This window comes from Argiope bruennichi, chromosome X2 (assembly GCF_947563725.1).
Source record: "Argiope bruennichi chromosome X2, qqArgBrue1.1, whole genome shotgun sequence".
NCBI lineage: Eukaryota > Metazoa > Arthropoda > Arachnida > Araneae > Araneidae > Argiope > Argiope bruennichi.
This window is the reverse complement of record NC_079163.1, coordinates 52,564,444-52,577,368: the sequence shown is the minus strand read 5'-3', so window position 1 is coordinate 52,577,368 and position 12,925 is coordinate 52,564,444. Positions and strand designations below refer to the sequence as shown.

Here is a 12,925-nt window from a genome sequence, read left to right as displayed (position 1 = left end):
TACATAAAATTTAGACTAATAATCTGTTAAATTTAAAAAGTGTGGCAGAATAGGAATCAAACAGATTCAAAAAGGTAAAAGGAGGGGAAACAAATTTTTGCCGCCCTTTTTTTTTAAGTTCTAAATTTTGTAATTTTGCTTTACGTATGCGACTGCTTTACTTTTACAACTATATAAATTAAATATTCACACACATGCCCACTTTCGAAGTTAAATAATCGAGGTTTGAAGAATATATTCGTATTTGTTTATTTATTATCGACATATATCTAGAAACAACAATTTGCCAAAACATTATGACTGTCACGTCTCGACAATAAAGCGATTTTAAGAAACGGTATCTTAAAATTAGCATTATTTCCATCTGTTTTGTGCTACGGAACATAGCATGACAATCTGTAATTTTGTAAACTGATGCCCTCGAAACATTTTATCCTTACTTACTTTAGAATCAACACTGAAACGCAAGAAAATTCTCATCATTGAGAGTTGAAACTTAAAATTACTATGTACAATTTTTTTCCCCCTTACAGGAGTTTTTTCAGTTCGGTTCTATTGGAAAGAAATTCAGTTATTTCTATTCTGAAATATTGTGCACAATCCTACTGAAATATTTCTTCTTCTTACTTTTGGTGTAAGAAATGAAATTCTGTTAAGGACTACGTATTTCCGTTATTCCGGCATATAGTATGTCGTGAAAAATGCATTTGCATGTAAATTCACAGGTGTATAACAACATAACAAAAACGATGTTTATTATACGCCTGCGATTAATAACAATCAGTAACAATTTATGTTGAGATTATGCAGATCGGTTAATGAGGTAGTACGTGTTTCTGAGCGTCTTTCATAAAAAAATCGGCGTTAAATGAAACGATTTTTGCCATAAATATAGAACTTTATTCAGAAATTTGTTTTTTAAAACTGAATATTTTGCAGTGGAGTAATTTAACTAAGATCATAGTGTCGTTTTTCATCCTATCAACTTCAATTCCACTGGCTATAAAATTATTTTTGGTAACGATTTGGTGTAAAACAATTTTTGATATTTTACATCTGATTTGCAGTCATAATGTTTTGGCTTATAGGTATATATTTGCCATCAAAAATCTAAAGCAATATGCATAAGTTGAATGGGTATTTCATTCACATTAACTTGAAAGCTTTGGACTGGCATCATATTAGAGTTCATGCTAATAAAGAGTAACAATTGCAGTATAAATCAAACATATCAGCTGGAATTATATAATTTCAATACATCACTGAAAATGTTTGAGATATTCCTTGTTCCTGATCATAGCATTTACTGAGCATAAATTCATATCATTAAACGGCGTTAAAATTGACATTTGTGGATCTGAAAAGGCACGCAACGTTTAGATACTGCAAAACTATTACAAAATAATTGGATTAAACTGAATCGTTTATTATAGAAGAATTCAAGAACTGTTAACTATCAACATCGCATTTTGGTTTTTATTAGTTTTACGGTAAACCACTATTTGTATTCCATTCTCATAGTCTACTTACAACGTAAATATAACTAAATACAGCAACAGTTCTAGCTATTTTAGCAAATAGCAAAATAGAACCATGGACATATAGATCGGGAAGAATAGAGAAATGAATAAAAAATGTTTAGGGAAAAAAAGGAAGTTTAAAGAGTGTTTTTTGCTTTTGATTATTTATTTTTTTGAAAGATAAATATTTCAGGTAATTCAAATGTTTCTATAATGTTTGATGAAACAAATTATGCTCATCTTACTAAATTCCGAACCCAAAGAATTTCTTTCAAGCTACTTCTTAAAATATCAATAGAAAATTACCAGCTCAATATTATTTCCAGCTTTTATTCAATAAAATATGTTGGTTATTGGTAAAAATGATGGTTTCTGATCCCACAGCAACAAAACCTAAATAAATCTATTACTTTTAAAGACGTACTGCACCTTTTTTCACATTAATGAAAAAACAACTCTTGAGAAGTAATTTTCCTCGGTCTACTGCAGAAATGTTCAGCTCCACAGCTAAAAAGACGATCGTCGGAAAACGCATCTCATAATGCTGAAAGAGTTTACTATGTATACTAGTATCGAACTTATAGTAAAAGAAGATGTCTCTTGTTGTTAGAATGCAGTACGACACAACCTCAGCTTGCACAAATGTTTTATGCGAGTAGAGAATATAAAAGGTGCAGTGTGGACGGTGGATGAAATCGAATTCTACAAACGCAGACCGCAGCGATTGCAGGAACGCATTGGGTATGTTTATGTGTACAGTGGATATTGTTTATGTTGTGTGTCATTCTTGCACCGTCAAATAACACTCTTTTTTTCTCTTTCTCTCCCTCTCACTTCCTTTCCTGCCATTCCTTTCAATATCTAAACATTTTTGTGTTGGCTGCCTTTCCTGGTCCTGCATTTATGTTTGCATCCTTTCACACATCTGAATGGTCCCTCTCTCCCACCACCTTCTTTCTGCACAGAATGCAATACGCACAAACCTGTCCCTCCATAAGTGTTTTGTGCGATATGAGGATGACTTTGGCTCGTTCTGGATGGTAGATGACTGTGAGTTTGTCAACCGACGTCATTTGAGTCGTGGACGCCCCAGAAAATTTCCGGAAACGAACGAGCACTTTCCTGTCTCACAGTAAGCCTGCTTTCTTCCTCTATTGCTCTGTTCCTCTTTTCTGTCTGCACCTTTATGTACTATCCGTTTTCTGTTGCAGGTAACCCGTGTTTATATGTTATGTTGTCAATGTCCAGAAATAGTTTCATAATTTTCACTTGTAATGCTAACAAGAATACAATAAAACAGGGATATTAAAAAGTTAACATAAAGGCACTATTTCTACATAAATCAAACAAAATAAACACAAAACTCCCTCTCATACTCTAATACATGTACTTGTGTATTATTAAATGTATAGCACTGACGAATAATAGTTATGAAAAAATCAATTAGAATGTGATCTTTAGTGAATTTTTTTTCCGCGACTCATCGCTGGGATGCGATAATACAAAAGTACCAGAAAACCGAATATGTATTTTAGATGTCTTTTTTTCAACCCATTAAACCAAAAATTTTGTGTAAAACTACAATCGTAGGTACAAAATTTCATATATTTAAGTCAGTGCGTTCTTGAATTATTGCGTTTACGTGCTTGTGAAATTACAGAGAAGCAAACGGTCTATCCCTTGACTGATTTGATTCCGCACTTGGTAGATATCGACACTTTAGATGATAAATCTTTGTAAAAAATTTCATATTTCTAGCTCTTTATGTTTTGAAGTTATCGAGTTCATTTATATTCGGATATTCGGACAGACAGACTTCCTTTGAATAATTTTCGTTGGATATTTGACAGAAAAAAAAATGGAATAGAGACCATATACCAAATTTCATCTGTCTAGCTCAAAGTGTTTTTTAGTTGTCATACTCACTGACAGGCAGACATACATAATTTCAAAAACATTGTTTTCGGATGCAGATTGTTCTGAAACATGGAAATTCCGACAAAATTTCCGAGTTCGAATTTTTTGTCGATTTCAATACTTTCTCTTTGTAACTTCGTATACAAGAAAGTAAAAATAAAGTGTTGACCACAGTTTAAAAACACTTTAATCTTTCTTATTATACGATTCACTGTCCAACGGAAAAGCATTTTATTGTTGTTGTTAAAACAATTTTCGGTTGATCTTCTGCAAATGCTAGAAAATTCTTAAACTCCCCCCCCCAAAAAAAAAACATTAAAAGCCATAATAGATGCAGATAATCAAGCTAGTATGATCAATCTATATTATTAAAACATTTTATTCAAAGGAAAGAAAGAAAAGAAAATTAATAATCCAGCCTAAATAAGAAAAACAATTTTTTACGCATTGTTTTTTTTATATTAGATGTTATTAAATGTGAAAAATAAGATAGATTATCTTTCAGATTTCTTTTTCTAAAAAGTATATCTCTACATGTCATTTTCTAATTAATAAAAAAAATCAAAAGTTCTACAATAAATTTAATGGGCAAAATTTTATAGTAAGTAGCGTCCAAACTTTTTAACAAGGAACTTAGCAAACGTCTCGAACACTATCATCACAAAGTTTAATTTAGCATATACAAGTACTGGATTCTACAATTTAAAATTTCATCTGTTGGATGGAAATAAGAAAATGCATTACAATTTGAAAAATTATGAAACTATTCTGGGGAAAATCTGTTAAATAGATGGAATGGATCTTAAGCACTTACCAAAATGTTTGTATTTGTTAGCAAATGTGTTTTGTATTATTGTTTATTGTGTCTTGTTTTTAGTATTTCATTATGAAATAATTTTGTTTTGTCTACAGAATGTTTATGACAACTTGTAACGCTAAGATCTTACTCCAAAGGTATGTTTCGGCAAATAACTGAAGAAAGCAGTCACTAAAATTCTAAAAAAGAACATTAATGATTTTATAAATTAATGAATATTTGTCCATAGACGAAAAAATATAATATAGAAAGCAGCCGATCGGTTATAGTATAGAAAGGTGTTTTAATAACAAAAGGATTTAACATAATAGTATTTTTGTATCGTGTTTTAATTATAAATAAAAAATATACGTATTAATTAAAAATTGATTTTATTGGTATACTGAAAACTAATTTTTTAATAACTGAAAAAATATTTTAATTTTGAGCTTTTCTGAATTGATGTTTAGTATTTATTAGTCATTTTTAGTTTAAACTAATTCCTGCTGTTTTAATTAATATAAATCATTTACATTGGCATGGTTGGATATTTGAACGCTTTCTGAATGGACTTGCATTTTCTGGAGTGATGCTAAAAAAATCTTAATATAACATAAGTAAATCTGAAAAATTGTAATTTTATTGTTCATCAATTCAAAAATCTGTAAGAATTTAGGTAAGATTTGTTAGTCTATCAGGATATTTTTTTATTTAAATTGCGATAAAGATTTTTTCCTTTGTTTTTAAAATTTTAGAATCACTTTTAATTGATAGAAAAATATAATTCCTTTAAAATCAGTTATTTCTATTACTTAAATAAACACAATTTTAAATTGTATGAATTTCGCTTATTATATATTTTACTCTTTCAAAAAATAGTTTTTGTTAGCTAAATTAAACCGACAAACTAACAATGGAATTCAGTCGTATAACTTAGCATTTAATAATAAAATCAAAGAATAAAGAGTGTGAAATTATTCTTTTACAAACAAATAGAACATTGCATTATAAAAATATAGTTTTAACATTTTAATTTTAAATTTACTTATTCAGGGTTAGTGATTCAACAATTCAATAAAATTAATTATTTAAATAATATCGCATTAAGTCTTTATTATTTAAATAAGTTTTATCTTTATAAGGATCATCATTTGAAATATGCCAAGAATTATCGTAGTAGAATTTCTGTACTTTAAATTAATTTCACTTGTGCTGTACGATTGCAGGACACTTTCTTTGGGTTTGCAAGATGCCCAAAGTCCCCCAAATTGCTCTAAAGGCTACACAGATTCACTTCATGCTGCTCAGGTATGTATGTAATTTAAAAAAAATGTTAACATATTCGTGGAATTACTGTTCTTTTGCAAACGGCATTTCTTGAGAAATTGTTATTTTACATCTTATGTAAAAGTGTGGGTAAGGGAAATCAGTTCATGTCAATCATAAGAAATCTTTTTTGTCTTCTGAGCATAACGATAAAAATTAATTTCACTTCGAATACATACAACAATTTTTCTAACATGTCGAAGACGTGTACCAATTTAAAGCTGTTAAGCTATCTATAATGCCAGATTAGTTAAAGATGTCAAACGTTAAGTCAGTCATTTCATACTTCATGTACAGATTATTCATTTCTATGATTATGCACAGTAAATAAAATCGCGAAAATTGACGAAATGCTTAAGGCATAGATATTTTACAATTAAATTTGAAAACAAAACACAAGAAAAGCGAAATAAATATGTTCAGTTACAGAATCAAAAATTTGCATCGGTTTAATACATTTTTATAGAAATCTTCTTAGCCACAAAGGTTCAAGTATAATGCAATCTTTACGAGAGCCATTCTGCGAATAACATTAAGAAAAATGGCAAAATGCACCAGAAGGATGCAAGATTTTCTTATGGAAGTTTATATTCGTAAATGAGATTAAAATAATAACTATTAATCAAAATAACCTTCAAAGTCTTTCAAAATGTAAAGTTCAACTTTATGCAATTCAAACAATGATACAACGGATCTTGACTATCCGAGTAAGAAAGACACGAATACCTCAATTACATGAATAAAACTTTCCATAACTGAATAAAATGACATTTTTTCCTTCAGGAAATTAGTTGATGAAAGTGTGTTATTACATAAGAAAACTACAATATATAAGACGAATATAAAGACTATTTTAAAGTCTAGGGAACTATTAAGCTTGAATTAAATGAAGATAGAATTAGGATGATTAAATTTCTGAAGAAATTTACTGCTCTTTCCCTTATGGCATGCATGTTTTAAATGTTTTTTCTCCATCATAACTATAAATTATTTGATTTATTTTCAAAAAACAGTTGTTTACCAATTATATAGAAAAAGTTACAATAAATTATCCTGTACAAAGTGGTATTCAAAACTGTTTTAAATATAATTTTTAATTTCCCTTGCATATATTTTATATTTCTAATGTACTAATAATTTACAATAAAAATTTATCAATTAATATAAAACTGATTAATGATATTTCGAAGTACAAGGATAAAGAATGGATTGTTTAGTGAGTGTTTCGGTAGTCTTTTCGGTAAATTCTAAACATCCTGTAAGTGAATAGCTCACATATAAATTATAACTAAAAAAATTTAATGTCTGTTATCATCACTGATATTTTCATCAAGGTCGCTGCATTTGATTTTTCAAATTGAAACGATTGGTACGGGTATAATTCATAAAATTTCCGTATCAAAGTTCCTTTAAATAATCGAAAAGCATGTTCTTAAAAATCTTGATGCTTCTATATCAACTTTAAAATGAGGCCAAATTCCTCCTTAGCAATATATACATTCACAGTATTGTTTCCATAAACTTCAGAAATATTCCATGCAGAATTCACTTATCAATGCTTTCTAACATCTCAAATTAGTTAGATAAGCAAATACTTCAGAAAAAATCCTGAAAAATGTTTAATAGATTAAACGTATGGCTCATTTATTTCTTCAAAGATTTTGTCTTCTGTAAATTTGAAAAACACTAAATTGAGCAAACTCCAATTTTAATGCTTATGATTTATCAGGCATAATGACAAATTAACTGCCAATTGAAAATCATCAAAAAACAGTTATTTTATTATCTCACATAAAAGGTTTAGCGTCGATAAAAACTCTGGAAAAGAGGCAAAACTTCACACACACATAAGAGTTATGTTAAAGTAGCGACTTTCTTTTCTTTGGCTCAGATGACAAGGAAGAAACCTGCATTTTACTCATCAAAGTTTCGCATCACACTAACGTGAGTACATTTGAACCTCACCGACAGATTTAATGTCTACCAGAATGAAACTGAGTCTCCAAACTGCAATCCTCAGAGCTCGAAGCCCAGATCTTATTATCAAGCCATAGTGGCCCTGCAAATAGACGTTAACTACCAATACATTTTAATTTTTAAAAAAAGCTTTTTCTAACCTGAATTTATACCAGACAAAGCCAATGATATCCATTGCAGTTGTCTCAGCAATGATTTTAATTAATAATTATTAAATTTTTCGTTTCGAAATTACAAGTCTCCAAGCGTGTCTAAGGATTGATCAGTTTATAACAATCATGGCCACAAATATTTTCTAAAGCTTTCTAACTGAAGGTAGCTGTATACGATTCTGCACTGTCATATTATATGCCAAAGGATTGGACATATCGAATGGCATGATGAAAATGTAACGGAAAAAAATCCTCGCCTTGGAAAGAAGCCACACAAATTCATGAATGCAAAATAAAGCTCTAATCCCTTAAAATCCTACACACGTATAATGGCTTATGCAATGAAACCATGTCTCAATAGGTGATACAGCATAGGAGAAATATCAATTCTTGTTATACAACTATAACATCTTAAAACTAACACTGAATCGCTTACTTATTTTTCTGGTATCCGAAATTATTCAAGGACAGTGAATACTTTAACACCTTGACTGTCGTAGGGGTCATATAGTTTACATTGTAAGAAATTCAGCGCGACAGTCAATGTGTTAATAATAAACTAAACAAAATTTATTATAAATATTTTGTTATTATTATCTTTAATTAAAACAGCTAATGAACAAAAATTGTTTTTTTTTTCATTTTGATTATTATTGCACTTTATAATTCTCGTCTATTTATATTCATGTTTCTTTAACATTTATTTATTACATGTAAAAATAATGATAAAAGCATTAATAGCTTTATCCTTATTAAGCTATAATAGGTTTTATACATCAAGTTAAATCAATAAACTGAAGTTTGAATTAGAAACTTTAAAAATCTTTGTTCTAATACGTAAGCGACTTATAAGAAATAACAGTGGAAGAAACATTCACTCCTATATTCTATTACAGATGAACTCGAATAAAATGTCCAACTATGTAAGTAGTATTACTTCACTGGGCGATATGACGCCCACACATCATGCCATATCAACATCAGGAAATGTCTCATCATGCGCTCTGACAGATGCAGAAAACTTTGTTTCTAGCCTTGTCTGTCACGGTTTAACAGTAAAGTAAGCATAACTTTTATTTAACACGTAATTTCATATTGATATGTTTTTCAATTGTCAATTTTTGCAAATGTATTATTGCTCACATAGGAATAAAACTTTTTGAATTTTATTATAAAATTTACCCTTCTAGAAAACAAACCCTTTAAGATAAAATTTACAAATTTAGAATTCACCTTATGTTTAGGCCTACAAAATTGGTGTTATCACTCATGGCAATGAGCTAAAAGTTTTGGGTTAACTCATTCATTGAAAAGGATTTACAAGCTCATTTTAGTCAGAGTTAACATCAAGCCAATTGAACCCACTGCTTCTGATTGCCCTTCCACCACTTATAGTATAATTTACTCTCCATATGGCGTGAACATGCAGTGCGTATTTATGTTATACAATAATCATTATTATAATCATAAAACATCATAAGTTGTTTGTTTAAGACACGACTATTATAGGTTATTTCCTGTAGTTAATTTTTTTTTGTAGTGGAAGAGGATGAGTCATAACGAAGCCATACTAAAATGTCAGATTCAGGTTTTTTTCTATCTTTAGGAGAAAATTTCTCATCCATCAAGTGTAAAAGTAGTAGATTTAATGTTGTAAGTGTCAGCAGTCATTATTACAAGCTAACTAATTTTGTCACTCGTCAATAAAGGAGGTATCCATCAACACGTGTAAATGTCCAATGTAATAAGATACGTAACTGTCAGTATACAGTCATACCCCAGAAGAAGGAACACTTCATTTAGTGGTAGAAAGTTGAAAAAACTAAAAAAATCAAAAAAATTTATACCAGAAGAAAAATTAGGGTTAGAGATTGAAAATATCCATAGACGAAGAAATAACAGTGGCAATATGAAGGAAGAATACCTCAGATATGCAAGATGAGGATTCTGTAGAAGAATTTCAGCATTTTCTTTACAGTATGTGCATTCACAGCAACTGCTTTATTTAAGGAGTCATGTTCAAATGAAGTTATTTCCTTTGTAACATTGCAACGTATTTACGCAGTTTTTCCATCTTTTAAAAAGATCACTGCTTTCAAAAAATATCTAACATGTCTGTAATAACTTCGCTTTGTAGCACAATGGGAATATAGAAAAGAGAATTTAAGCTGAAATTAATCAAAACCTACCTTTAGAAGATCATTTTATTAGCAAGAACGTTTGAACCATTTATCATTCATTCTTGTTGAAGCTGAAATTAGCAGGAGTTTGAACTTAGGCAAAATTCTAAAGACTTTGAAGAGAAAATAAATAATTTTCTTGCAATATAAAGCAATAAAATATGGGTCATGAATGCAAGGAGATTTTTTATTGATCCGAAAAAAAATCATTTCTTCCAAACATTATATTTAAATCCTCATTTCTTCCCCTCGAACAAAAACAATCTTTTAAAAAATCCCTTCACAGTCACAACAAATAAATGGTATTGCCGTATAAATCTGTTAGATCTTAACTCGCATTGGCTTTTTATGCATACATTTTGATTGTTTTTCATTATATCATGGAGATATACAAAACTAAAAGTTTTTTAATATATTTTTGAGTATGCAGACCTTGATGAGGGTTGGCTGGGAATAAGTATATAAGCGATAGTATATTATTTCATACAAAGTGTCTGCAAGTTTTAAACAATACCAAAATATACATACAAAAATTTTTAACTTAAAATCAGTTAAACATCAAAACAATATGAAATAGCTTGATTTATTATCACATTAATATTATTTTAGAGCTGGAAGGACTAGGTAAAAAAACTTATTGCTGAAATTCGGATGTTAAAACATTAATTCCATTACTTTGCAAAGAATTCACACTTCTGCTTCATTTTTATTCTTGTAATTAGTGAACTTAAAAATGATCATTAAACGAATTTGGTATAGAACTGCTAATTTTAAACGTTGTATAATGATAATATTTTTTTGTACAATGACGAGTCTTTTCATTTTGGGTATACAATCTTTGAGCTAGTGAATTTCCTTCGACTTAAGAAACAGGGTTATTTAGGGAGGCATTTGTTAGAATTCATGAATGCAAAAATATGAGGTCCTTAATACAAAAATATATAGAATCTTCCAAGTTTTATATATTTCTGTGGTGATGGAGTATTATAAAATCATTTTTTGAATTCAATTAACAAAAGTAAGCTGTTTTCCTCTCAAATTAAATCGGATATAAGGCCGCAAGCAGGAATTCCAATAAAAGCTCCTTAACAATTAAGTGTGCTCACCACAGATAATAAACTTTGTCTGTAAATTTAAATACTTCGAAATAGCCTTGAATTTTTCTATCAGAAAAATGCAGCCTTTTTTTTTTTTTAATTGAACAGCATTTTAATTTAATGAATGCATGAACAGCATTTATAATTTAACATCATAGCCAGGGTAAGTTTGGTATACATGAAAATAATTTAGATTTATGTTCCACTAGTAAACCTCCAGACAAGCCAATTTTTAAACTCTATGGGTGGTCTTAATATGTCAGTGAACAACCAACAAAAAATTGAAGGTGTCTAAAAGCAAAAATATTTTTGGCATATATAAATAATTCCACGTCTTATATATTATTTTTTAGTGAACAAAGAAAAATACGTGTAAAGCAAGAACCTTCAAATGAAGACATGACTGATCTTGGTGAAAGATACTTGGTAGAAGAACCAGCAGAGGCCAGTGGACCAGAAGAAGCTGAAGATTTATCAACACCTCAAAATACTGGATGTTTAGGACAACCACCTTCAAGAGCAAGATCATCTATAACTAGGCCAAATTCAAAGTGAATAAATGCAAAATTACACACATTTTCTTTTGTTCAGAAATGTTCTGTGTGGATATTTATGAGTAGGTATCATAGCCTGCTATGCCAAACGTATTCCATCAACCAGTGAAGTTTCAACAGAATATACTTACTTGTTTCTGACTCGATTTCTTTTAACAATAGCCTGAAATGTTTATTCCTTATTGTAGAACTTTCCAGATCGGAAAACGAAAATATTGAACAGTTTAACTACATTATGGAAACTATTCAAGTCCAAACAAACTTTTGATACACAATGTGGTTTTAGTAAATGACTTGAGATCTTAGCTCATAGATCATTGTTCTAAGCCATACCAAATGTGTAACGATAAACTTCGTATTGTTTGCCTAGTATAGCCAAACTTTGTGCTTTGAGTAAGATTAGAATGGTTTTTAACTTGATAAAAGTGTACAGTACTTCAGAAACAGGTTGTTCAGCACTAACCTCATTAAGCCTGTATAGATTTTAAGTGTGATCCAAACCATGAAGAAAAAGTTGAAAAGTAAAATTTTGACTCAATGAAATATTTTAAGTGATACATTATCGTGAATCTTTAAGTTGCTGTACATATATCCTATAAATGTATTCAAATTTCAGTTGTATCAAAAGAATGTGAATACATCTTGTGTGATATAACATTTTTATTTGATTATAGTAATTTATCTTTAAAAGTCTATTTAAAATGTATGGAAACTTGTGATGAAAATGTCTTTTTCCATTGACTTAAAAAATTAACTGAAATCAAAACTTGGCTCTAAAAATACGTATATTGTGTTCCATATATCTGTAATAATATCATCATCAGTTTTGTAAATAAACATTAAAACATTCCATTTTGTTCACTTATCAATAAAAACTGTGAAAGTACCTTTGTTCATGTAATATAGGAATAAAATAAAACTCGAATGGAGGGCATATGCTAAAAAGTTTTAAAAATATTGGTTATTGTGAGTAATTACAAATGCATCAGAGTTTATTAATTATAAGCTATAAGAGACAACAAATTCTTTTACTGATTGTTGATAAAGTCTCTTGATATTAGAATTTATAAACTAAGACATTAAATATGTTCCTTTATATAACAAAAGAAATCGAAAATAAATTCCTGTGTATCGTTATATTGTATTAACTCAATCACAAAGACAACATTGCAATCAGATAAGGTATTAAAGAACTTTCCAGCGTGAAAGTCGAAAACTTACAAGGCAGGATAGGCCAATATCATAAAGGAGTTCGGGTGAAAAAAAAAATCTTTGAGGGCCTTAAAATATTTTCTCAAAGATAAATATATAAGGATTCACAATAAACATTGGACAAATTTGATGTACAATGTATTTATTAAAATATGCTTGTTTCATGTTGGATGACATTTGTAGGACAGAACGTA

The 12,925-nt window shown here is 29.4% G+C and overlaps 1 protein-coding gene across 1 annotated transcript in view; it reads left to right on the top strand.

The window, feature by feature from the left end:
- Positions 1-12,534, top strand: part of LOC129960408 (forkhead box protein P1-like) — a 308,702-nt gene extending 296,168 nt beyond the window's left edge. The window contains exons 13-16 of the mRNA XM_056073826.1: positions 2,131-2,261; positions 5,460-5,541; positions 8,585-8,748; positions 11,319-12,534. Coding sequence (XP_055929801.1) covers positions 2,131-2,261; positions 5,460-5,541; positions 8,585-8,748; positions 11,319-11,520 — 579 coding nt within the window. The 3' untranslated portion in view covers positions 11,521-12,534. The remainder of the gene's footprint in view (positions 1-2,130; positions 2,262-5,459; positions 5,542-8,584; positions 8,749-11,318) is intronic.
- Positions 12,535-12,925: the final 391 nt, after the last annotated feature.